Source organism: Lagopus leucura, unplaced genomic scaffold (assembly GCF_019238085.1).
Source record: "Lagopus leucura isolate 7727_CA_CO unplaced genomic scaffold, USGS_WTPT01 Super-Scaffold_100001, whole genome shotgun sequence".
Classification (NCBI taxonomy): domain Eukaryota; kingdom Metazoa; phylum Chordata; class Aves; order Galliformes; family Phasianidae; genus Lagopus; species Lagopus leucura.
Genome location: NW_024962262.1, coordinates 12,684,165 through 12,709,196, shown reverse-complemented (window position 1 = coordinate 12,709,196; position 25,032 = coordinate 12,684,165). Strand labels below are relative to the sequence as shown.

The 25,032-nt window shown below is 37.3% G+C and overlaps 1 protein-coding gene across 4 annotated transcripts in view; it reads left to right on the top strand.

The window, feature by feature from the left end:
• Positions 1-24,413, top strand: part of LRCH1 (leucine rich repeats and calponin homology domain containing 1) — a 118,912-nt gene extending 94,499 nt beyond the window's left edge. For all 4 annotated transcript variants that reach the window (XM_042868541.1, XM_042868540.1, XM_042868539.1 and 1 more), the window contains 4 exons: positions 644-753; positions 2,350-2,487; positions 3,427-3,504; positions 22,041-24,413. In XM_042868541.1, the coding sequence (XP_042724475.1) occupies positions 644-753; positions 2,350-2,487; positions 3,427-3,504; positions 22,041-22,154 (440 nt within the window). In that variant the 3' untranslated portion in view covers positions 22,155-24,413. The remainder of the gene's footprint in view (positions 1-643; positions 754-2,349; positions 2,488-3,426; positions 3,505-22,040) is intronic.
• Positions 24,414-25,032: the final 619 nt, after the last annotated feature.

Sequence of the window (25,032 nt, the reverse complement as noted above, 5' to 3'; positions counted from 1 at the left end):
TTGAGCATACATCTTGTTCTTCAGACCCATTCAAAAAGTCCTTCATCAAAAGACAGCGTATGCAAGCGTATACATCCAGAGCTTTCATGAATTATTCCAGGGAACTATAAGTTAAACTGTGAAAGTCATACAGTCCACAGACATAGGGTTGATGGGAGTGCTGAGGAGTGTTTATGCAATGTTATGTTCACAATATGACTTCTTAATGTAGGCAGACTCACTGAACAACTGTTAAGTTTCTAGAAATCTAGCACGTTATTTTGTTTGGCAGATTATTTAAATATAACCTTATCCAGTAAGCAGTTGTGTCCAATCTAGGAGGATGCTTGTCACAATTTGTTACACAGCTTACCATGTTGTAGGAGAGTTCTGCTTAAATGAAATGCTCCCTGTCAAATTAGATCAGAATGTCTGAGGTACAATGCTACTGCTTAACTGTCTGACAGAAGCTGCCTGTCAGCATTAGGATTTGGTTAAAAAATTAACAACTCCATTGATAATATTTGGTGCTCTTCGGAGCTGTTCACCTCATGGCAGAGAAAATTTTTGTCAGAGATGGTGCTGAAGGCTTTTGCTTCATTTAGAAACAATTAACTCGAAGTGTTGGTTTTTAAACTAAAATCTGTCATCTTAAAAATCACAGTGTTCTTAAGACCACAAAGAAATTTGGAATCAATAGACCCACAGTTTACAATTCGGAGGAAGATGGAGCAGATGAGAGAAGAGAGAGAGCTTGTTGAACAGCTGCGTGAGGTACGTGAGTGTTGGTAGAACTGTGCTGATCTCATGCTTTTCGTTTTCCTTGGGAAAGATGCATAATTAGGAAAACATTAAAAAACAGAACAAAAACAAAAACCCCAACAGATGAGACAATATTACTTTTGTAAATAATGTGGGTGAGGCCATTCTTGAAGTGCTTGATTCCGGTTTGATATTTGTACTTAAGAAAAGGTTTTTGTAAATGGGTAATTATTGTGTGTGTTGCCTGAGTGACATACAGTTAAAGAGCATTCCATGTGCTGGTAGAATTAACAGCTTATGTAACTTCCTCAGAAAAGATGAAGCGATCACTTGAGAGAGAATGATATCTATAAAGCATTTCTTAACAACTGGAGAAGTCTTCAATCTGGCAAGTAAAAGGCATAATGAAAATTGGACAAATACAGGCATTTTTTTGAATCAGATAACGAATGCTTGAAATAGGGTTGGTTTTTTTTCTCTTGAAGGGTGCACACTCAACAGTTTTGATGTGCAAAGTGGAAAAAGTCTGCTGCTGTAGTACAGCTGATTTTGAAAAAGTGCAATTCCAATGATGGCAAAAAACAGGATAGAATTGGTGTGCTAGCAGAGTCTCAAATTAATTAATTCTAATAAAAAAAAACATGAATTCTATTCAACAGAAACGTGTATTTTTCAGTGATGGCAAAGAAGACCTTTTCAGTATTAGAAAACTTTCAGGCATGGCTTCTTTCAACTAGAAACTAGCAATAGAATTGTTGTACATGGGCTGTACTCATCATAAAAATGCACCCCAAACTTCATGGAACAGTCTCCCAACAAGCAAATCAGTGTTTTAAGAGAAGAAATTTTTAATTTATTAATGTGTATAAAACTGTTTGTAGCAGGTTTGCCAGTTCTCTCATAAAAGCCAGACAGGAGAACGTGTCGTGCAATCATAGCTTTTGGTTTGACTTTGGATTTAGAAACCATCTTTGGTACATGGGAAATATGCAGAAAGTTGCACATAAAGAATTTGAAACATTTTTCTAAATCTGCTGCAAATTACTTTATTTTGCAATATCAGATTGTTTTTAATGGGACTTTGACTTGAAAGAGAATTCTTGGATATGTGTTATATTTGAATGTTTTGTCTTGTATTATGTATTGTTTCATCTCTCTAACTCTTTGTAAGTAGTTTTCAGACTACTGGGGAATAATTATCTTGTACTCTCTGCTCACAATGTAATTCTAATTCAAAGTACTGCTGATAAAATTTGTGATAGTTAGGTGGAAGTCCTGGTGGAAGAAAGCACCTATGTATAGTGCGATCACACTACTAATTATTTGGGTACATGTATGTTCTTATATGCATGTATATAAAAATAAATGCAAATTATGATAGCAGCATTGGAAATGTAGACTTCTTTAAAGGAGTTTACATACTTCAGCAACCAACATAGGCTAGAGGGGCTTTGTAGTTGTTTAATAATTAATTACATAACAAATGGGATTACCAGTAAACTGAAACGGAGTACTTATCTAGCAGCATGGGAGATTAGGAGAAGATATGTGCTTTTTCTTTCTTTTTTTGTTTCTCTGTTGAAGTGTGTACATGTTCTTTATTTGCAGAACATTGAAACAAGACTAAAGATATGTTTGCCTGAGGACTTGGGGTCTGCTCTCATGGATGGTGTAGTTCTCTGCCATTTAGTAAATCACATTCGACCTCGGTCAGTAGGAAGTATTCATGTACCTTCACCAGCAGTAGTAAGTTGAATGTTTCTTGTGTTTTACTTTGCTTCTGTAGAGGAGAGTTGTTTTGAAAACAAACAAAGAACAACAACAACAAAAAAACACAATCCCTCACAAAGCTTACTCATTTAATGTGAAATGATATTTGGTTACATAAATTGTAACACAAAATGACAGTTTCTAAGAAGACAGATGTTAAGAAAAAACATTTTCTGAGATGGTCTCATCAAGTTTCTTTTACTGTCACTTGGTTTAAATTACTTCTGCTGAGTCTTTGGTGAAGGTATGACATTGCAAAAATACACAAAACTGAGTTCCTGGTGTAAATTCTTGAAGTTCTGTTGCTGACTTGAGTTATTATCTGTAATAGTAAATATTTTAAAACCATTTTCATTTTTTTTCAGCTTTATATAGATGATATCCTCTTGCTAGAAACAGCTTTCAAATGACTTGAGCCTTGGAAATTAGTCCTTTAAAATCCCTGATGTTATTGTGAATTCTAGGTTTAAATGGGTATTTAGTAGTTACTCTTGTTTCATGTCTTCTATTGAACAAGTAAAATAATGATTTGGGTGGTGTTTTGTTCCCCTTACACTGAAATGTGTCATGAGTTTAATTGCTATCCAGAAGAATAAATGTGTTCTATCACAGAGCATGAGGTTTTAGAACCTCCTAAGCTGGAGATAAGTAAGTGGAGACTTAAATGCGTTGATGACTTCACTAAATAAAAGCACATAGTATCCATAGCTTTCATACTGTGATTGTATTTGTATTTTTTTATAAAGTTGGAGGGGGAGGAAAAAAAAAAGGCTGAATAGAATTATATGCTTTGTTATCAGGAGAAATATAATGGAAATGGTGCATCAATACAGTAACAAAAAAGATAAATTTATTGACTGAATGAATGTATTGACTTCTTTTGTCATAATGTATTTTTTTTTCCTGTTTCTGCAGCCTAAACTTAGCATGGCAAAATGCAGGAGAAATGTTGAAAATTTCCTGGATGCATGTAGAAAGCTGGGGATACCAGAGGTAATTTAATTGTCTACCATTTCCAGATGATAGAAAATGTAAAGCGTGAATTTCTGAAAGTTGAGGGATAGCTTTATGAAATAGCAATTTTCAACAATAAAGACATCTTGCTTGATTTCAATTTTTAAATTGTATGATTTAATGCTGCTTTAGTGCATTTAACTGATGCTACAGCATTTAAGAATGCAAATTTTGTCTTGAATTTGTGATTTAGTATTATCCCCAGCACAGCCTTATGTTTGCACTAAGGAATATGGTAAATGAGTAATAAAATGGTTGTAATTAAGCACAAGTTTACTGATTTTTCTGTATACAACTGTAGCTACATTTTTACCTACTGCTTTTAGAAGATGGGCTTCATTGTTTTTAATTGATGACATTTCCTTTTCTACCATGTGACATACTCAATAGTATGTATTGTGAAAGTGACTAATAACACACTCATGTACTGAAATACTTCTGCAGTGATGGGAAGAAAACCATTCTGTGTGTTAAGGATGGGATGGACCTGTGAGTAAGGTTGTCCTATTTGTATATAAGTTGTGGAAATAGGGAAATTGCAGAGCATGGTGTTTTCTGCTTTTCCATTCAAGGATGGTAGCATTCATTGGGTAATCTGTTCTCAAATTAATAAGGAAAAATGCCCTTCTAAATAACGTAGTGAATTATGGGTTTCATTGGGAATTGTTTGAAGATTCTTTTATGGTCTAGAAGCATGCTTTAAAAAAACTTGGATTTAAAATATTGGATCCTGAAAATAATGTAGAAGTGTCTTATGACGTCTTTTTAATTGAAAATGTGAAAATTGCATGATGTAGTTCCTTTTTTTTGCATATGGCACTATGATTAAGACTGAATGCTTTTTAGCCTATATTTCAAGAATGCTGGAATAGAAGGACATTCTGTCTGTCTTCCTCCTCCACCACCTCTTTGGGAACAGATGATACTGCAAAGATTTCACACTGGAAAAGAATTCCAGTTTTATTTATATTTTATCTACATTTTAGCACTTCATTTGGAGGAAATCAGAAGTAACAGTTCGTTTTTGCTATTTGTAGGAATTTTGAGGGGAAGACTTAACCTTACAACTCTAGGGAGTGATTCATAATCAGTGTGATGAATTCAGTGTTACGGGCTGGTCTCTAAGCTGTCATTGGGTAATTTATGATGTTAGAACTATTTAAAATTTCACTAAAATTTCGTTTCAAAGAAGATGAAGAATAATAAGTTCAAAATCTCAGTGCTGTGGGCTTATGGATGAAGTAGGTATGGAGTGTTTGTTAATCAGCCCTATTATCTTGTGTTACGTTACAAATTATTCAGTGAGTTAGAATTCATGTCAGGTTCTTTTCCTGGGAAAGAAAAGGCCGAGAGCAGTTGTTGTGAAGAGTTCTTTCAAAAACAGAAGTAAAACAGAACATTTTAAAATCTTTGCACCCTGTATCATAGAAAGGTAAGCCAACTACACCAATAATTTCTTTTTAAATTAGTTCATAGAATCATAGAATGGCCCGGGTTGAAAAGGACCACAATGCTCATCCAGTTTCAACCCCCTGCTATGTGCAGGGTCACCAACCAGCAGACCAGGCTGCCCAGAGCCACATCCAGCCTGGCCTTGAATGCCTCCAGGGATGGGGCATCCACAACCTCCTTGGGCAACCTGTTCCAGTGCATCACCACCCTCTGTGTGAAAAACTTCCTCCTAATATCTAACCTAAACCTCCCCTGTCTCAGTTTAAAACCATTCCCCCTTATCTTATCACTATTCACACTCGTTAACAGTTCTGGATCTCTATAAGTAAACTTTTTGGAAACATACCTTTGTTTTCTGTAAATAGGCATTTTTCATGTATTTATTGCTCTACTTTAAAACTTGCATTAAAATTAATGTAGAATTTTTGAAATTTTGGGGGAGTATTAAAGCTTTTTTTGTTGCACAGAACCTTAAGTAAAGGATCAGACCTTATCAATATGATTTATAAACTATCAATTCTTATGAATCTAAAGAAGCATTACCTTCTCTTGAGGGAAAAGCTAATTCACTTAAATGCTAAGTGAACTGCTTGCAATTGTAGATTTCTGATAGTTGTGTAAGTACTCTGAGGACGTATTTGATTCAGTGCTGGTAATTGGCAAATATATGTTTGCCATATGTTGTGAAAATCCATTGTGTTCCAGGCCTAGTTGGTAGATAACAGAATGTTTCTGTGTGCTGGAGGGAAGGGAATAAGGAATATAAAGTTGTATGCCAGCTGGCAGGAAGTTTTTGAAGAGCTGCTGCTGGTGTGCTTACTGCTGCTTCACCTAGCTACCTATGAACAATGCAACGAAAGGAATTAGCAAACCCTTCCCCTTTTTTGGAAAGTATCTTAATTGGAGAGATGCTTTGCTGATGGATCCTAATACAGACAGGTTTTTGTTTTTGTTGTTTTTTTTTTTTTTGTAATACTTGGGTTTAATTCTTGAGAATTAGCTTGAAAATACTGCTGGACTTTTTGTTTGCTTTTTGAAGATTTAAAATTGTCATAGATCCAGTTGTTTGCCTATGGAATGGAGTAAAGCACGCACTGTTTCATGAACTCCACAGCTTTAAAATAATATACTATCAAATCATGTAAAAAGCAAACCAGAAATTGTAGTTACTGTGCTGATGTGCATGGTGTCTTACCGGCTCCATTGCTTTCAGCATTTGATTCTTGTGTCAGAATTGCTTTCTCCAGAAAGATTCTGGCAAACTTTTCTGCAAGGGCAGAAAAATTTAGTAGGCATCCAGATCCGGGTGTGTCAGATGAGCCTCAGGGCTTGACATCTTGACCAAAGTCACAGAAACAGAATAAAGGAATGAGAGCTTCTCTGTGTAATGACCTCATATGTAGATGATTCTGGAATTACTTGTACCAGCTGATACAGCAAATCTGTTAATTCCCAGAGGAGAATTTCAGTACAGTGGGCCATTAAGATCACTTTGTTAGTGACCATCTGATGCTCCTGATTGTATGCAGAGGGATGTTTTAAGGGTATGACTGACCCTTTAATAAGCAACTAAATAGCATGGCTCTTACTGCACAGTTCAGCTAAGAAAATAGTGAGAATAGCAAGCAGGACAAGCAGAATATGTCCAACTTTGCCACTTTTTTCCTCTAGGGCCTTTTTGATTTCCAAGGTATCATAAATCTTTGTAAGCTATCATTTTTGGAAACAAAAAAATTGTTCCTGATATGAGGAAGTGGTAGTGGCAGATAAGCATCTGAAATCCTGAAGACAATATATTATGCAGTGCCCATGAACTACAAGCTTACTTACTAAGAAAAGTATGAAAGAGAACTGTATTTTACACTGCTGACTAAAAACTGTGGAATTGCCTCATCTCTTCTTTAACAACCGTAGAATGGCAGATTCCTGATTTTTGGCTGATACTGATTACATAAGCAATTGGAAGCAATGTAGCAAGTAGGAGTGCCTGTCCTTTCAGAATGATGTGCTGTATGTGCTGGGAATGGATTGTTAGTGTCATGTGAACCCACTATTGACACCAACTGTGTTGCTTACTATGACCACCTGTACTGCACCTACCATCTCACACTTTCTGGGGTTCAAAAATAAAGCTATTTTTTAGCTTTATTTATATCTTTGCACATTTATAAGCGTGGTCTCTGAAGTTTCAAAAGTCCCAATTCTAATGCAGTTCTGTTCTTACTGACACCTTATCTTGGAGGCATTCAAAGTGATCAGGAGAGTCTGAATGACATGAGTATATATGTGATGTTATGAAAATATTTAGGTCTCTATTTGGGAGAATACTACTGTAATATAAAACTAGCAACAGTCACAACGATATGACAATATTCATATACATTTGTTAGTTAGAAGAAGAAATTCTCACCTAGTAGTTCACACACAGTCTGAAAATATAGTGCCATTTTTGACCATTTCCACATTAGAATCTGTATTTATTTTGATAGCAAAGTAGACTATTTTAATCTTCATATCATTAATATAATTTAGCATAAGTTTTCATTCCTCCTCGATGTCATTCGTACTAATCCATTTTCTTAGGCACTTTCATTGATGTTAACAAAAGTTCGTATGCAAAGCAAAAGAGCAGCTGAGCTATGGTGGGCTGAATACTGCTTTACAAGTGAAACATGGACAAAAACAAAGCTGTAAATGCAAAGTCTTATTTGAAAGGCAAAAATTGTGCAAGTTTTGGTACGCATTTTTACTAATTGTCAGTTAGTGAACAAGTATAGCGTATCAGAAGTAGGACTTTCTAAACATCTAAACGTCAAAAAAGAAATTCAACAAATTACTTTCAATGTTTGTGAACCAGCTGCAGAAGCTATCTTTCTACATAGACACAAATTATTTCTTACAATCAGCAGGTTACACCAGTGTAATATTTTAACAGTGTGGACACTTGAGATTCTTTTAATGCTTTATGGGACCACTTCAAAGAAATTAAGTAGAGGAGTTACTTTTGAGAAAAGGTAAGACAGGCTTTCCTTACACATAGACAGCTTGTGAATCTTACGTCGTTTGAAACAAAGGTAGGCATGGGTTATCATGATTAATGTTACAATGGTAATTTCTCTTGATAAAAGATGGTGATAAATTCTTTCACAGCTGGCTATTACAGCAGATTTACTGAGCTCCTGTGTTCCAGCATGTTAATAGTGGTGAGCAGCATTTAGTAAGACATACAGTGATTTCTTAGGTGGAAATAGGAGTCTTCTGCAGTGTTTCCCAAGTTTTCAGTCAGCTATTTGGACTACACATATTGAACAGATAGGAGTGATGGTAAGAAATTGCTTTTTTTGATATAAAATAACCTCATGAAGACTCAAGTAACAAAAGACTTCAGTGTGACCATTTTTGGGACTTCAGAATCCTGCAGATGAGGTTATTACTGCATCTCATCTCCTCTGAAAACCAATTCCACTTTGCTACGTCAGCCAAAATTTTTCTCGAGATGACCAATTTGTGTCAGTGTAGGAATTACTGCTTAAGTAAAACAGTCAGGGAAAAAACAGTGGCTTGTTTTGTTTGCTGAAATTGGCAAAGCAACGTAAAACAATCAGCCAGAAGAATGTCTAGAGCTTTATCTTCTACTCGTCTATTAGTAATTCATCTAGTAATCACGTCTCTCATTTTAATGCAAGGTGTGTTTTCATTGCTGCTTATGTTTCTCTTCTGATCAATCCACATAATCAGTTACTTTTCCATAGTTTCATCATGAGACATCCATGGCGGTACAGTAAGTTTTATCAGGTAGGACACCTTTCTCCACCCTTTCATTCTTTGCTCGGTAACGAATGCTATTTGCCCTACACTATGGACTTAAGTGGCTCAGTATTCCAGTTGCAATATTTAAATCCTAATTATGAGATTCCTTCATTTGTGTTTTGAGTACAGTGCGTAGGCACTACAGACTTCGTTCTTTCATCTAGTTCTGAAAACTTACCCTTTTTTTAGGATCGAAATCTTGGGGGGTTGGATTTGAAATGTGCATATCTGTTTCCACAGTCACTGCAGGAGCACGTAGAATGAGAGTGGTTTCTGCACACAAACAGCTGGTTGTGCTTTTGTTGTTCACTCCTTTCTTTCTGTGTTTATTCTGCATGCATGATTTTGGCAGCTGTCTGTTATAACCGCGTAGCATCTTGGACTTGACAAGTCAGTCCATAAATGTAATGGTGATAAGTGATACAAATCTTTTTAGTTCTTACTAGTTGATTTCAGTCTCTTAAATGAGAAGGACAATGCTTGAGGTGGGTGGATGGTTGCTTATTTGTTTGCCTTTGGGTGGGGGTTGCACTGAAGTAAACATCTATATTTTTTCATATTTTTTCACTATCTCTTGATATCTATTTTAGTTTGGTAATTCTCATTTCACTACGTGTGTAAAATTGTGGCAACTTCTAGAGTTGCGTTACAGAAGTTTAAAATGCATGTATGTTTTAGCTTTGGTGAGAGTGTGACAGCAAATTATTAATTGTTGCAGGACACAAATATAAGCAACAATGATCAGAAATTTCTAAGGCTTTCACAGGTGTCATTGAATTTCACAAAAGCACCGCATGACAGTTTCATAGGAAGTTTTTTCAGCACGTGGTGGCTGTTTTCCTATGCTTTGGCATCTCCTGTATATTTCTCAGTGTGTTAATTTCTGGGTAGCAAGTTCTTAGCTCTTTGTTTTAAAAAATAAAAAGTCAACCCATTACCAGCTCTCATTTCCTAGCTCCAGAATTACTTCATTTGACTGCAGTAGAGACTGTTTTCAGATATGGTTGGGTTTTTTTATTTTCCTTCCTGACAAAAACTCAAAAAAGCCCCTCATTTTAAAGTTTGTGAAGGTTTTACAGAAGTAAGAGTTTAAAGTAGGTACTTTGTTGCAAGTATGAAATAAGTTTCATATGTCATTTTGGATGAAAGCAGCATTTACTGGGCTTATTAGTGTTTTTAGTGGGAGTGCAATGCATTATTACATGGTCAATGAGCTGCTTGTTTAAGCTGAAATTAGTTTTTCTGGTAAGCAGCTTACAGACATAGATGTTGAATGCAGTACTAGACCTTTCTCACTTTTAAACAAGATTGGCGTGTTTTCTTCTATCTTTGAGGTTTCACCCTTAAAAAACAAAGCAAAAGCCAAATATAACTGCATCAGCATTTAATATTGCTCTAAATAATATTAGTGTTAAGAAATACCAACCTTGTGCTAGGCAGTGTTTGTCCCCTTCCATGTGTCAGCTGGCCTAAGTAATATTAAAGTTTTGCACTTTCACTCATTTCCAGTTTCACTAATCACTTTTCAGGATAGAAAAGCTTTTTAGATATTTTAAAGGTTAATTTCTTCCTGGCTAGACATTGAAACATCATAGTAACAGAAAACAGGCATCTGAACTGGAACGTCTGCCTTTGTTTATTGGATGCACTGTCGGTTCATTAAGCAAGTGAAACTGAGAAACTACTTCAGAAACACAACAGTCCTCCTAAACATAATCTTTTTCCTTACCTGTGTATTTTCTTTCATAAATACTGACCTTCATTGATAGTAAATTCTCCTTTGCATTGGAAAATGGTATAATATTATAGATGGCTGCATTTTGAAAGTACAAGTTGTTGTTTGGGTTGGTATAATATTAAGTATTTTTTGTGTGTCAGTATTATTTTTGCATATAATGCTTCATTTTGTATAGCCAGCTTAAGATACTTCATGAAGTCAATGGTACTTTGCAAAAAGAATATAGAAGTTTAATCTGCTAATACATTTTCTAAGTGCTAGTTAAAGAATGTAGTGTCTAATTCTTCAGCATAGAAACTTTAGTAAAGTTAATGATAGTCAGTCGATGATGTTCTCAGTTTTCATTCCAGGGTATCATTTTAAAGTGGTATTTGAATACCAGATTCTAGGTTGTATGTTATGTTAGAGAATGTTACATACTTCTAACAGTTAAGTATTTTTTTTCCCCTGAGATTTCATGCTGCTGCTGCTGCTTGTTCTTTTAACAGCTTTCTAACCCACTGTCTGCTATTGTACAAGTGAGATTTTACAGCTGATTCCATGTAAGCATTTAAGGCATACAGCGAAAGGTGTTGTAGATCCCATTGGAATAAATGGATCACATAAACCCTCCCATACCTCTGGGCATAACTTTGGAAGAGCCTGAAGGGCTGAGCTCTTCTGACTTGACTTTCTGATATTGTACCGTAGCTTCATTATATAGAGAAACCAAAGAAAGCTGGGGTGCCTATCAACTAAGGCAATATTAGGAAGAAACTATTCCTACATGTTTATGCTAGAATATTGTGATAATTTATCAATATCTTTATATTTTTGTATTTTTAATTTTATGCACTGTTCTTTTCTGTTCTAATGGCTGCCCTTCGGGATAGGCTGACCTCTGCTCTCCGTATGACATCCTGCAGTCGGATATTCGTCACATTCGAAAGACTGTTGACACTCTGCTCGCCCTCGGGGAGAAACCCCCACAATCAACTTCTACCTTTCGCTCCTGGGATCTATTAGGCTTTTGTCTTTTCCACATACTTTTTGTAGTCTTGATGTTTATAACTTATCACTGGAATGTGCTAACAGCATAACCTGTTCGCATGTGCACACAAACTTTCTGCTTTGTCTCTGACAAATTACAGGTACTTAATTTCCTTCCTTTGTCTTACGAAATTCTCCTTTTTCCTTCGCTTCCCTTCCTTGTAATATCTCTGTTAATCTCTTGAAATAGGGGAGAGAGGGATTAGCATCATGAACTGATCTGAAGGCAAGTCCTATCTCTTTCCCCCACTCCAGCTCAAGTTTAAGAACTTACATACCTCTTCATAGTTCATGTTGCCTAGACTGTACACTGAATGTGGTAAAGCATTGAAACAAATCTTATTCCACTTTTGAATAGGTGTATATCAAGCTAAACAGAGCCAACCCTTTCTAGGAAAAGACAGGTACGCTTTTGTGAAAGGCATTCAGAGGAATTTGTGAAAATCCAAGAATGCTGCAGATATTGAAGCAACTGAGGTGGCAGCTCAGCAGATGGTAGTATTTTCTGAGCTGCTGCCAATTATCTAAACATGCATTATATTAAAGAGCACTTAACGGTAATTTGAATAATAGTTCTCTATTTTAAATCCTTTCGCTTAACAAAGAGTACTGTAATTTTAAAGATGATTGGTCATCTCTATTGTTCTGATTGAATTCCATACTGGAGTAGTTATTTTCCTACTTACATTTTGTTTTCCTCCAGATTCCATGGAATAATCTTCTTCCTCTGTCTCACAAAGCAGAATTTATCTGCTTTAAAACACTTGAAGATGACTGTAAATTAGTACTGGGCATGAGGAACACCTCATATGCAAGGCACTTTACAGTATTTTAGAATGAAGATCGCAAAAGACGGTGTGATACAATATGATGGAGAATAAACTGTTAGATTCCTTTATCTGTCATTCTTATGTGTGACATCAAGCAAGTTTTGTCACTTATCTTGTCTCTGTTTCATCACCTGCTGGTAATGTTTGTTTGTCTGACAAGTGTAGTAAACACAATGTACCTAGGAAAATTGTTGTCTAGGAAGAGTTTAGATTTTCCTTCTAGGAGATTTTAAAGAATGAGGTTAGACACGCTGGTCAGGAAGCCTTTTGGTATCTTTGAACTCTGCCTATGGTTAGAGCACTGGACTGAATGACTTCCATTTCCCTTCCAGTTCTGTTTTCTGTTAATTTATTTGTAAAACTTGAATAAGACAAGTACTAATTTTATTTTGTATCAACATGAAATACACAAATGGAAAGTTAGTATAGGCATAGTGAGACTTGAAAATTGTAAAGCCTCAAGTGTAGACCCATATTTACTACTGCTAGATGCTGCTGATGAAATTCTGAGTTCAGTGTCAAGCTAGCTAACCAAAGCATCTCACTTTTGTGGCTGTGAAATAAATACATTTGTTTCTCATGGCTATTATATTAAAAAATTACCACCTCACCTTTAGGAGGTAATTAGCATAAGAAATGATATGCTACAGATTATTCTGGTAATATGATTATGATTTAAGGCTACATTATAAATACTCTAATTCCTTAGATGTTTGTAAAAATGTATTAAAAAGCTTCTAAATGCAGTTCTATTCCAGTGTTCTTGGCTTTAATATTAGAGTGTGTGTGTGCACGTGTGAAAGGTGAAGTAGTTAGGTTCTGTAGGTTGGAAAAATTACTTTCAGACAGCAGATAGACACTAAGCCCTTTATAAAATCAGTTCTAGCAGCTTCAGTGCATACGTATAACGATTCCATTAGTGGCTTCTGTGACTTGGCACAAATTCAGTTAATTCCTGTAGGTTCTTAATTCCTTTAGGAATTTTGCTAGTTGTTTTGAGTGCATAGTTGTGGACTTGTGCCCTCATCCTGTGCAGACCTGTCTTCTAACTGTGCACTTAGTTTCAGTGGTTCCAATAGCAGACACTCACTGAGTTAAGAGTATGAGATTAATGTTTAAAATTCCTCTTTCAGAAGATCTTGGTTTTGTCTTGTTCCAACAGTGTTGCTTTTCATGAAACTGAGAAAGTGACTTAAATCACTTCAGAGGCTATTAATGTATGACTACTTATAACCCAGTGTATGTATTTGAGGCAAAGTCGATGTCTTCTGTAGGGCTGGATTTTTACCTGCGCCCTGTGTGGTAAACAGGTCTCCTGTTAATGCTTTGCGTTGTGCATTTCCTACGTAGAACCAATCCATACGTATGAGTATATTTTAACATTTTTTGGAATGAGAAAGTGGCAAAAGTTTTTGCTACTGTCCCGTGGTTCATATCTGTGTTGCTGTCTAGTATTACGTGGTCATTCACAGTGCTCAGGAGGTTGGGGAGAAAAATAACAGATCAGTCTTGTGGAGGTGTGTCAGCGTAGTCAACTGCTTGTGTGCTTGTGATGCATGACTCTCAAACTTATCCAAAGTCTGAACTGTACGTATGCTTACCATGCAGACAGTTGTCTTTAACTTGGAGTACATTTTCTCACTTTTCTCAGCCTTAACTATGTACAGCAATTAAAGTGTATCATTACAAGCAATATTTGGAGTTACAGAGTTGAAGCCATCTTGAACCTGACTTGAAAAGATGTCCATTGCTCTGTGACAAGCACAGCCATACATGCTGTACATGAAGGTTATCTGTTTTCTGTGTTTTTTTCTAGTCATTATTGATAACGCTTCAAAATACACAGATCTTAAAGGGAAAGAGGCAGTAAAATATATCCTCACATTTCATTAAGAGTGAATATAGTATTATTTCTCAAAATAATTTTAAAGTGTGGTGAAGGTATGAAAAATGCCAGTCTTTTCCTCCCTGAAGACAGTAATTGTATTAAACAGGGAGGTGGAAGCTACAGCAGGTATCTAGTCTAGTGGACTCTTTGATAAAGTCAGAGTCCTACTTCTGTGCTGTTCTTCCTGTGCTGTTATATTCAGGCAATCAAGAGTTCTGCTGGCTGGTGATTCTTCACCTCTTAGGAGATCCCAGTATTGAAATGTTGTTATATAGAGCTGATGTTTACAGTCAGTCACATGACTAAGGGGATAACTTTGGGCTCTAAAACAACCTGGGCTGTTGTTCAACGTCACGTTCGTTCACCACTGACATGAATTACATTCCACCTTGTGTTTTCCCCATTCTGTTGTGTTTGGTTTTTTTCTCCTTGCAGGGTCAGCACGGTCATCAGAAATTTTCAAACTGTGATTTCATCTTAAGTTTATCTGCTCAGATTTGTACTGTGCCCACTGTATTAATTACTTTTTGATCCTCTGGAGATCATCACATCCTTAGTGCAATAAAGTAATAAAGGCAAACAATAATGGAGTAATTTTATAATATATAATTTATATATATAAAAAGTTAATATGCATGCAGGTAAAATATGTTTGCACTGGATTACGGCTGGGATTTTGATGTGAGGATTTGGCTTTGTTTTTCCTTGATCCAGAAAAAAAGATGAATATGTTAAAGTGCACTGGAGTGGATGTTCAAATGCCTTTTTTCTTCACTTATTAACAAGCTTTTACAGCTGTGATCTGTTTGTAGATCCTACCATGTTCCTAACAAGTTCAGTGGAAGTCTGCACTTAATGTGAGTGGGAATTTGACTAGACCCAAGTAAATACATATTCAGTCCAGTCTTCTATTCCATAGCCATAAGTAAGTTTTCTAATTGCTGTGTAATGGTTTTTTGACAAAAAGAACTACTTTTTATAATCTTACTCCTGTTACTACAAAAAATTAAAGCACTCTTATCTACAGGTTTAGAAACAGTGGTAGACCAGGCTTTGTGCTCCATTGTCATTTCCAGCGTCACGCATTGTCATAATCTGCGTAATGCAGAAAAGAGCAATATAAAAAAAAATAATCAGGTAATGATCCATTCTACTCGGATGATACAAAACATTCTCATTTCTTCACTTCATCTCTTAGATTTTAATGTATATGGTTATGATATAACTGGCATCTCCCCTGTGAGTATACATTTTCTCTTACTGTTTAATGTGTGTCTGTCTTTAGTAAACTTCTAGAGCTTTCTGTTTCCTCCAGATTCAGGTCAATGTTTTCTTAATGTGTTAGAACAAAGCTATGAGGCATTTTGGCAAAATATTATGTCTACCTTAAAATCGTGTGGCTGAAGGCCAGAATTTGTAAAAGGGTCCAAAGCCATCATCTGCAAATGCAGTTTTGTAAATATTTGCAATTTATTGCATGTTCAGAAGATGCACATATTTAGATATCTCATTGGCTATAATTCTAAGTACAGAATTGCAGCTATAGTAATGAAGTTCCGGGTTGTTGGTTCATTTGCGTTTTTGAATCTGGTCACAAGTGTATGATTCAACAGAACGTCCTAATCTTTCCTTTGGAAATTAAAAGAAAACCTTGACGAAATATACCTGCAGCCTGGATTACTGTGCTTTTTGATCTCCTGGTCTTTTCTGTTGTGTTTCAAATGGTAACTTCAGGACATTTGGGCATATGCAGACATCATCAGTGAGATATTAACAAAAATATATTTACAAAGATGTGATTTCATACTTATAGAACCATAGAATCGTAGAATGGCCTGGGTTGAAAAGGACCACAGTAATCATTAAGTTTCAACCCCCTGCTATGTGCAGGGTCGCCAACCACCAGACCAGGCTGCCCAGAGCCACATCCAGCCTGGCCTTGAATGCCTCCAGGGATGGGGCATCCATATGCCTTCATCTAACAGAAATTCAAGACTTATGTGTTTGACAGGTTTGCTTAAATGTAAGGCTTTCAGTGACTTTCCATTTCAGAGCAGTTGGCTTCAAGCATTAAACAGTGAGCATTGCACGGAGTTATTTTTATTTAAAAAGACAAAAGCGTACTTGGAGAAACTACACATTCCAGTATTTCATTATTTTATGAGTATTTTATTTTTAACTGTTGGTCTGAATTACATATTCTACACATCTGAGGAAGAACAGAATGTCTCTTGCCAAATTTGTAGGATTCCATTTCTCTATTTCTGTTTTTGCTAACATCAGGGCCCAAGAATATTTGTTATCATAGTATAAACAGCTCACTACTTGCCCTTCTGACATAATGGCAGCAGTTACTTTCTTGATAATGAACTGCTCTGAGTTGTCAACTGTTTGCCCTAGCATAATCCAATGCAGACAGTTGCTTGACTTTCAAGGCATCTGATGTCAAAGAAAATAGATGGGTATGTGTAAAGAGTCACGTACCCTGTGGTGTATTCTTTGCATATTCCCTTTCAATTTTACACTACTTAAATCAGAAGTTTTGTTCCAAGAGTAGAAAATCCCCTTGGCAGCACACATACACTGGTATGGTTGTGGGTATGCTTGTTGTGCTGTCTTTTGGTGTTGCTTTGTGCCTCAACCTGACTGCTGCCTCCTTTTGTGTTTGGATGGTTTGTTGTTTTTCCATCTTTTGATGAGCTTGCTCTTTTGCTACTTAGGAGTTTGAAAGTGTCTGTTTAAAGTGGTTATGTATCTGTAGAAAATAATGAAGCTCTTCTGTGCTTGTAGTGAGAAAATTTGTACCAAAAATTTGGGTCTACATTTTATATTAGACAGAAGAGAGTGGATTGGCTGCGAGCCTTTCCCTCTGTGATCATTTCTAAGCATTTCTAAACTGAGGATTAGTAGCAAATTCTTTTGCCTTTCTGGCTTTGTTCAGGAATGGTTTCAACGAGGGTATTTTTAGGAAAGGTGATTCATTTTCTGTATTGAAATTATGTGTTCAGTGCTACTGTAAAATAGGCTGAAATCTTTTCAAAGGTAGTGGGAGATGAGTGAAGATGAGTCATGTGAAATCCTTGGAGACATGGGTTGGTTTTGCTGGTTTATTTTCTCAGAATGACGAGTTTTGAGAGTTCTGTCATCAGTGGCTTCCAGTGGTTGAAGGTATCACTGTGGAGGGTAAGAGAGAAGAAAGCATGGGAAACATCCCACATCACAGGGACGGACAGTGGTTGAGTACAGGGTCTCAGACAACTGGGATGTTGACCCAGTGTCGTTGTTATGCAGAAAGTTGAATTCATTACCTGAATTTCATCCTTGGTAAGATTTGATTCTTCTCTGAGAAAAGTTAAATATAATAAGGCGGTGATTTAAAAGATAAGCGAGGCAGAGTTGGTGAAAGCTGTTTGCAAAGTTTTGAAGATAGTGGTTAGTGCTTAGACAAGCAAACTAATTAATGACACGCTAAGATGTAGTTCTTCAGAAGTGGATGGTACAGGTTTTCACTGAGAGGTTTGGAAAGCTCATCATAGCAACGTGCTTAAATAGCTGCAGAATTATACAGTATAAATTGAACTTCTTCCTAGAAAAGGAAAGGCTGTCATTTGTACATCTTTCAAGAACTAATGCAGAATGATGGATCATGTAAGAAGTAACATGTCTTGAACCTTCTGACTCGTAGTGCATAGTCGTGCAGTTCTAGTTATTTGTAGAGCTTTATAAGTAGTTTCCCTTGAGTGTACGTCTCCTAAATACGGCAGAGGGAGGGAGGTTGTTTTTATGCAAACTGGATTACTACAGTGTATTTAAAAGACACAGATAATGCATTCTCTGTTAAAGGAGGAACACCTGTGTTGGATCAGGTTGTGGGGTTTTTGTGGTTGTTTTTAATATGAAGTGAGGCATGAACTCCTTTCATGCTTTTAGTTAAAATACGTATATAATTGATTACAAAAAAGGAAGTCTGTTTCTGATGCGAAAGAATGACAGATGGAAGAATAGCTCTTAGGATGCTGTAAGGTATCAAAAAATGGCAAATTTAGAATTTCTTTTTTTCTGAAGGAAACGTCCTTAATTCTGTTCTTTACAGCAAAATTGGCTTCAGTAGAAAAATGTAGAATATTCTCAAACATAAATAACTAGCAAGGTAAGTTGTATTAGTCCTGAGTTTTTGGATTAAATCCCTGTCCTTCAGCCTTGCAACGCTAAACTGTTGCTTGATTCAGCAGATATTAAATATTAATGCCTTTTATCTAGAGAGGAAAACTAATGAAATACTGGCATGCTGTGTGCCACCAAATCAGTGAAATACGACTCTGGTGTGCTTAGGCACTTGAAAGAAGTCTAAAAGTAGACAGAATAACTTCTTATTCCACGTGTCATTTGTATTCTCAATAAATGATAAATATTTTTTGAAAATTATCAGAGCCAGAGTATCTTAGGCTTTTCTTAGAACTTTACCCTGAGACATTAGATTGGCAAAATATTTTTAGTAAATTTATACAGTTGAAGTAGAAATTCTGTTTTACCTTTTATTTGATATCATTATTTCTACCTTCTTCTGTAGTTACTCCAGCTAGGTTTCAGTTTAGGAGTTTGCATACTGAAAATATTGTCTTAAAATGCCTTTATGTAGTTCTCCAGACAAAATACCTTCTTCCAGAGGAATAGAAGGCAAGAACCTTCTCTGAGAGTTTGCAAGCTTTCAGTATCTCAGTCACAGAAGGGTGAGCATAAATGAACTGCAGAATCAGTTTCTTGATTTAAGTGATCAATTTAGTGAAAGTTTGGAATCTGAGTGATTAATGAGACAAATGAGTGCATGATAGGAGCATTCCTTTGTGCTGACAGGACAAATAGCTCCATCAAAGAGGAGCATGGTAACGGAAGGTTGGTAATTTAAGTCCAAATCCAAAAGCTCAACCTAATCAATGTATGTGTTAACCCAGCACATTTAGGAAGTTTAGCCCCAGAACAGTGCTGCATCTTCCATGTAGATAAATGAATTTTGTCTGTCTATTGCAGACCTACTTAGCCAAACTCTTATAAAATTAATCTCTCTGACATTGTTTTTTTTGGTCTGTATGTGCAGAAAGTATTTGCTTGCTATTTTAGGCTATCATCGTAGAATCACAAAATGATTTTGGTAGAAGGGGCCTTAAAGACCATCTGGTCCCAACACCCTGCCATGGGCAATGCCACCTAGCAGCTGAAGCTGCCCAGGGCCCCATCCAACCTGGCCTTGAGCACCTCCAGGAATGGAGCACACACAGCTTCTCTGGGCAGCTATGCCATTGCCTTGCTGCCCTTATCATAAAAAATTCTTCCTGATATCTAATCTAAATCTACCCACCTTCAGTTTTAAAGCCATTACTCTTTGTTCCATCTCTACATACCCCTGTAAAAAGTTGTTCCTCATCTTTCCTGTACACCCCCATTAGCTACTGGAAGGCCACTATGAGGTCTCCCCAGAGCCTTCTCTTCCCCAAGCTGAGCAAGCCCAACTTCCTTACCCTATCTGCATAGGAGAGGTGCTCCAGCCCTCTGATTATCTTTGTGTGCCTCCTCTGGACCTGCTCCAACAGCTCCATGTCCTTCTTCTGTTGAGGGCCCTGGAGCTCATTGGAGTACTGCAGGCAGATCCTCACGAGAGAAGAGGCCAACCCTTCAGCCTGCTTGCCATGCTTCTTTTGATGTGCCCCAAGATGCAATGAACCTTAACCCATGAACTTTTTTAAGGGAAAAAAAAAAAAAGAAAAATCCAGCAACCAAAAAAAGATGGATTTTGAACATTAAAAAAAAACCAAAACCTGGAACATATAGAAAACATTTTAAAAGTGAGCATAAAATACAAATAAATTAGTTATTAGTAGCAGATGCCATAGCTGTGGGGAAAAAAATGACTCTTTCTTTTCAGATACTGTAGTTAATAAATAAATTTTGCAGTTTTGTCTATTAAGTAGGCTGTCTGTCTTAAGCTGTCCAACATCCAGGAGTTGGAACAGATCTGTCTCAAACTAAGCACGGATGCAGTTTGGATAGGGCTCAAATGAAACCATTCTTGATGAAGGTGTTATTAACAATTACTGTGGAATTTTTCCTCTCAGAGGAAGAAAAACCTTTGTTGATGGATCTCCCTTTGAGATTTTGTTATGGTCACAGTTTAGGGCAAAGTGGTTTCAGTTCAGTATGTGTGAGATGAAGAACTGCTGTGAAATGGAGTTGGGCTGATATTGTGGTAGAGGGTGATCAGTGTTCCTCACCATCAGTTGGGTGCCTCACACGTCGTCATAGTTACCGTGTTGTGTCTTGGAATGGAAGAGAAAAGTGAGTTGGTAATATTTTCAGATTCTCTTTTGAATGGGTTGCAGTGAAATTGACAAAAGTTTGAGAAAGCCAAGTGTTGGTTGTGCATGAAGGAGATCATGAGAAGAGATGCTGAAGAGATGAGCGATGTCTACATTGGTGATATCTGTAGAGTGTGCATGTAAGGAAATGGAACAGATGATCATGGATTATATGGAGATAAAATAAGAGACTCTAGCTGACATCTTTCACGTCACCAGAAGTGAGAATACTCAGTAGAAGACAGGCAAGCAATCACAATGTGATCTCAGATGGATCCATAATTTTAGGAACTAGAAGTTTATTAACAGCTGAAAGATTAGGTACTGAGAATATCAAAATAACCCCACATTTGTAAAAACAAAAATTCGGTATATGACTCTGCTGATGGTCATGTGTTGATGCTAGAGAAAGAACAGAGTAGATTGCATACGTGTTGGTTTTTCAAAATTAAAGTGGCCTAACACGCAGCTCAGGGAGGGGCTTCATGAGGCAGATGCTGTATCCACATGTTTGTGTTTAATACTATTTTATTTTTCTCTGTGTTTTTGTCATCCCATTTACACTCTTGGCTTCCATGTTGTGACAGTGAGTCTCACAGTTGTAGTTGTGGTTTGTGGTGTAGTCATTTATTACGAACCTGGTGCCTGATTTCACAGTCTCGTATATTTCATTAACATGAACACCCAGTTACGTTAGAAACCTTACGATGGAGCCAGTCATGACAAAGCTGCCTCTCCACGCAAGCCTTTCTGCAGTTATTCACTGTGGGATTTCCTTTTACCTGTAGGAGATAAAGTATTTATTATTTGACTGCCTGCTGATAGAATAGCCTGTGTGGACAGCTAGTAGGTTTTATCCTGGTCACAACTGCTGTGTCCTGATGGTAAATGAAGTTGATTCCTGGACATTTCAAAATAAACATCTGATTACTCGGAACGAAATGCTCCATCTGTTGCACGCACACCATTACACACCCTTTGCTGTAAATGCTAATGGATGACTTCAAGGTGCACGTCCTGGGACCAAGACCTACCCTCCTAGAGCTCAACAGCAAAACTTTTTTGGACTGATAAAATCCTGCCTTCCATCCCCAAATAATGGCCAGATGCTTCATTATCTCACTTCATAGGCAAAAGCTCAGCGTGTACCTGGCAGCCTTCACTCTCAGTTAAGATGTTGATGTACATGTAATGACCACCAAACACGCTGCTTTCCTGGTAGGCCCAGAACATGAACAGATTTCACGCTAGTTTATAGATCTAATGAGAGCCAAATTGAGAGACTTTGTCAAAACCTGGGAAGTTCTTTTGAACTGCAGACAGAAAAAGGTTCCTGCTTGTTGGGTGTTGGTGTGAAGCGAGGGTTTGCAACGAGTGCTGAGTAACCTGATCTTTATCCTTTGTTTGTCTTTTTCTAGGAGAAGCTCTGCCTACCACATCACATCCTAGAAGAAAAGGGCTTGGTAAAAGTGAGCATAACAGTTCAAGCATTGCTAGATGTAACCACAGTGAAACAAGCTTTATTCACGTGAAACTACTCTCTCTGCTGTTACCAGCTCCACTGTGCCATCAAAGAATCAAATCACTGCCCGTCTATACAGACTGCATTGAAAAAGAACAGTGCTCCAAGAGTATTCTGATACTTCTGATTTTAAAATCATCTTTGAGACTGTACACGTGCGTCCAACTACAAACCAGAGACTAAAAGAAAACATTTTATAGAGCACATTGGGGCCTCACTGCTTTTCTAGCTCGCTTTGTACAGTACTTACTGAAACAGCCACCTCTGCCACGTAAAAATGTGTGGAGTACACAGCTGTCTTGCAGCAAGATACCTTCGTATTATTAAACTAAGAATCCTCATAATCATTTTTGGAGGGAGGGAGAGTAAGTCAAACTTCTGCCACATCAGGTTTTTCTGCAGTTGCTTCAGGCTATTGCCTTTTAAAAATATCCAGACACAAAAATATTTATATAAATGTTATTTATTAGTGAGTTGTTATTCATCCTTTGGATGCAAAATGTAAATTAGGAAACTGTATTTTATTACTGCTTTTTTTGTGGTTAAACACTTTATTTTAATATAAATGTTTAGTTATTTTTTATTCTACTAGGGGTGCAGTAGCTCTAGATCTCCATACGTTGTATTTTCTAACTCCTAAGAGCAAAAGCAGACCAAGTAGGTGCTTCAGTTCGAAGAACTGCTCGCTGGAATGGCATTCTTTAATTTTCAATGTGTGGAACATCGATGAAAGTTTGTCTGCATTCCGTTTCTTTCCTACATTCCAGCAGCACTTTTCCCCCCAACCCACACACACACACACACACACACACACACACACTTGATTCAATTGGCTGAAGCAGAGCACACCCATGACTTGTATATAGATGTTTAAAATAGGAAAGACGTAAACTTGAAAAAATAAATGTGAATATTTTTGATTGCTTATTTTACTATGCACAAGACATTTAACTTTTGCCACAACAGAATGAATGATGTGCATTAGGATCGTGTGTCTTGAAATATGATTTTTGCACTGTAACTTGATTTTCTTTTAAAGACTACGGCACTACGGAACGAATAGAGCAGAGCACAAGAACGCTAACAGGTAGCCAAAATGTTTTTCTTCATTAATTCCTTCAAGAGGTGATAAAATCATTAATACTGCCGAGGGCAGTCTTACATCTGACCTTCCAGCTGCTGGCTGCAGTGCTTCTCCCCATTCACTGAGGTCATTGGGCTCCCCCTGAATCGAGCACGGCGTTCTGTAGTGGGACTGGAGGTCCGATCCTACACCCATTCATGTCAGCAATAGGATAGAAGCTTCTCTTTCTTATTACTACTTTACGTTTTTTGAAAAGACTTTTCAGGAGCATCATTTATTATGAAAACATCATCTTTAGATCCACGAGTCCCAGCGCAGCCATTATCACAGTGTCTGGAACTTCCACTTTCTGTAGCTTGGACGGAGGCTGCAGGTGTGAGTTGGGTGGGCAGGGTGGGAGAGCTGCGTGTGGGGGAAGGTGAGCTGAGCCGCCAGCTCCGTGCTGCACGGGGGCTGTGGTTGGAAATACGCACCGTGATGGGAATGAGGCGATGCGGTGGGAGAACAAACAGGAAGAAAGCTGTGGAGAAAACTGTTGTGCAAGGACTTTCTGAAGGCACGATGCATACTTGTCGCTGCTGCACATCTAGGCTGAGTTACCTGCGTGTTTGCACAGGTGCTGCAGTTCAAAACAGCTGTGCTCCAATCGCAGACTTGCAGTCTATAGCGCAGTATTTGAATGCAGGCTGTGCACTGTAACACCACGGACTGCCAACGTCTGTACTGAGAGCAGCTTGTCAGAGTGGGCCTGCAGACACACAGTATGCCCAGGATAGCAGTTACTTCAACCAAAGCAGAAGCATTTATTTTATAGAGGGAACGGCGACTTAAAATGGCAATTGGGATTGGCAGCTATAGCATATTGTTTCCTATCAAATGTACTGTGCACTTTACCGCTAAATTAAAATGTATTTTAATATTTTACAGAGCTGCACAAATATCTGTTTTGTCAAAAAGCACGAGCAATGTAAAGAAAAATACGTTTTCGAGGTAGAGTTTATCACATTTTAAAAAGCATTCAAAGATTGATTATAAAATAGGAATATTGATTTCTGCATCTCGAGGGATAAAATGCAGGTTTCCTGAGTATTTTTTTACAATGTATATATGGCACCATGAAGCTTTGTAATTATTGTTTTGACAAATCTTGGTTTTTCATAATTAAAATTTTGTTTTTCCTCCTGATAGTGTCTTTCAGTATTTGCTCAAAGTTGGCTGTAAATAGCTCTACCTATTTTGTCATACGGCTTTTTTATGCAGTCTTAACCTGTATGGCTAAAAAGAGGATCTTCATGAGTCTTTGTACACTATTTGTACGTGCAATAAAACATGCATGGTGGATCTATCATACCATAAGCAGTGAACATAATGTATATAGAAAATCCTTACTGTAGTTACAATTAAACTCTATCGTTTGTAGAAACCACTTACTGGCTACCCCCTGGCTGGCAGTTTGTTGTAAAAGAGATGATGCTGAGAGCTGAACAGTGTGGGTGATGGAGGAGGTGACTGTGTGAGCCAAATAAAGGCACTGTAGAGCTCAACTAGGAATAGGATCCTGTTCCAGAATAGGAATAGTCCTATTAAACCTAAGAAACCTACAAACACACTGTAAGCCTTTTTCTTACTAAGCAAGAAAGGAGTGGAAGACAAACCACCTCCTTCAGCACAGACTGCTTCCTTAGAGCATTGGCCCTTGTGGTGTTTGTTAGCATACAGAACAGGAAACCACAGTGTGCAGCTTAATTAAGCACCTTGACTGGTTGTGGCACTAATTGATGAAATGAACGCAGGTTTTCCATTA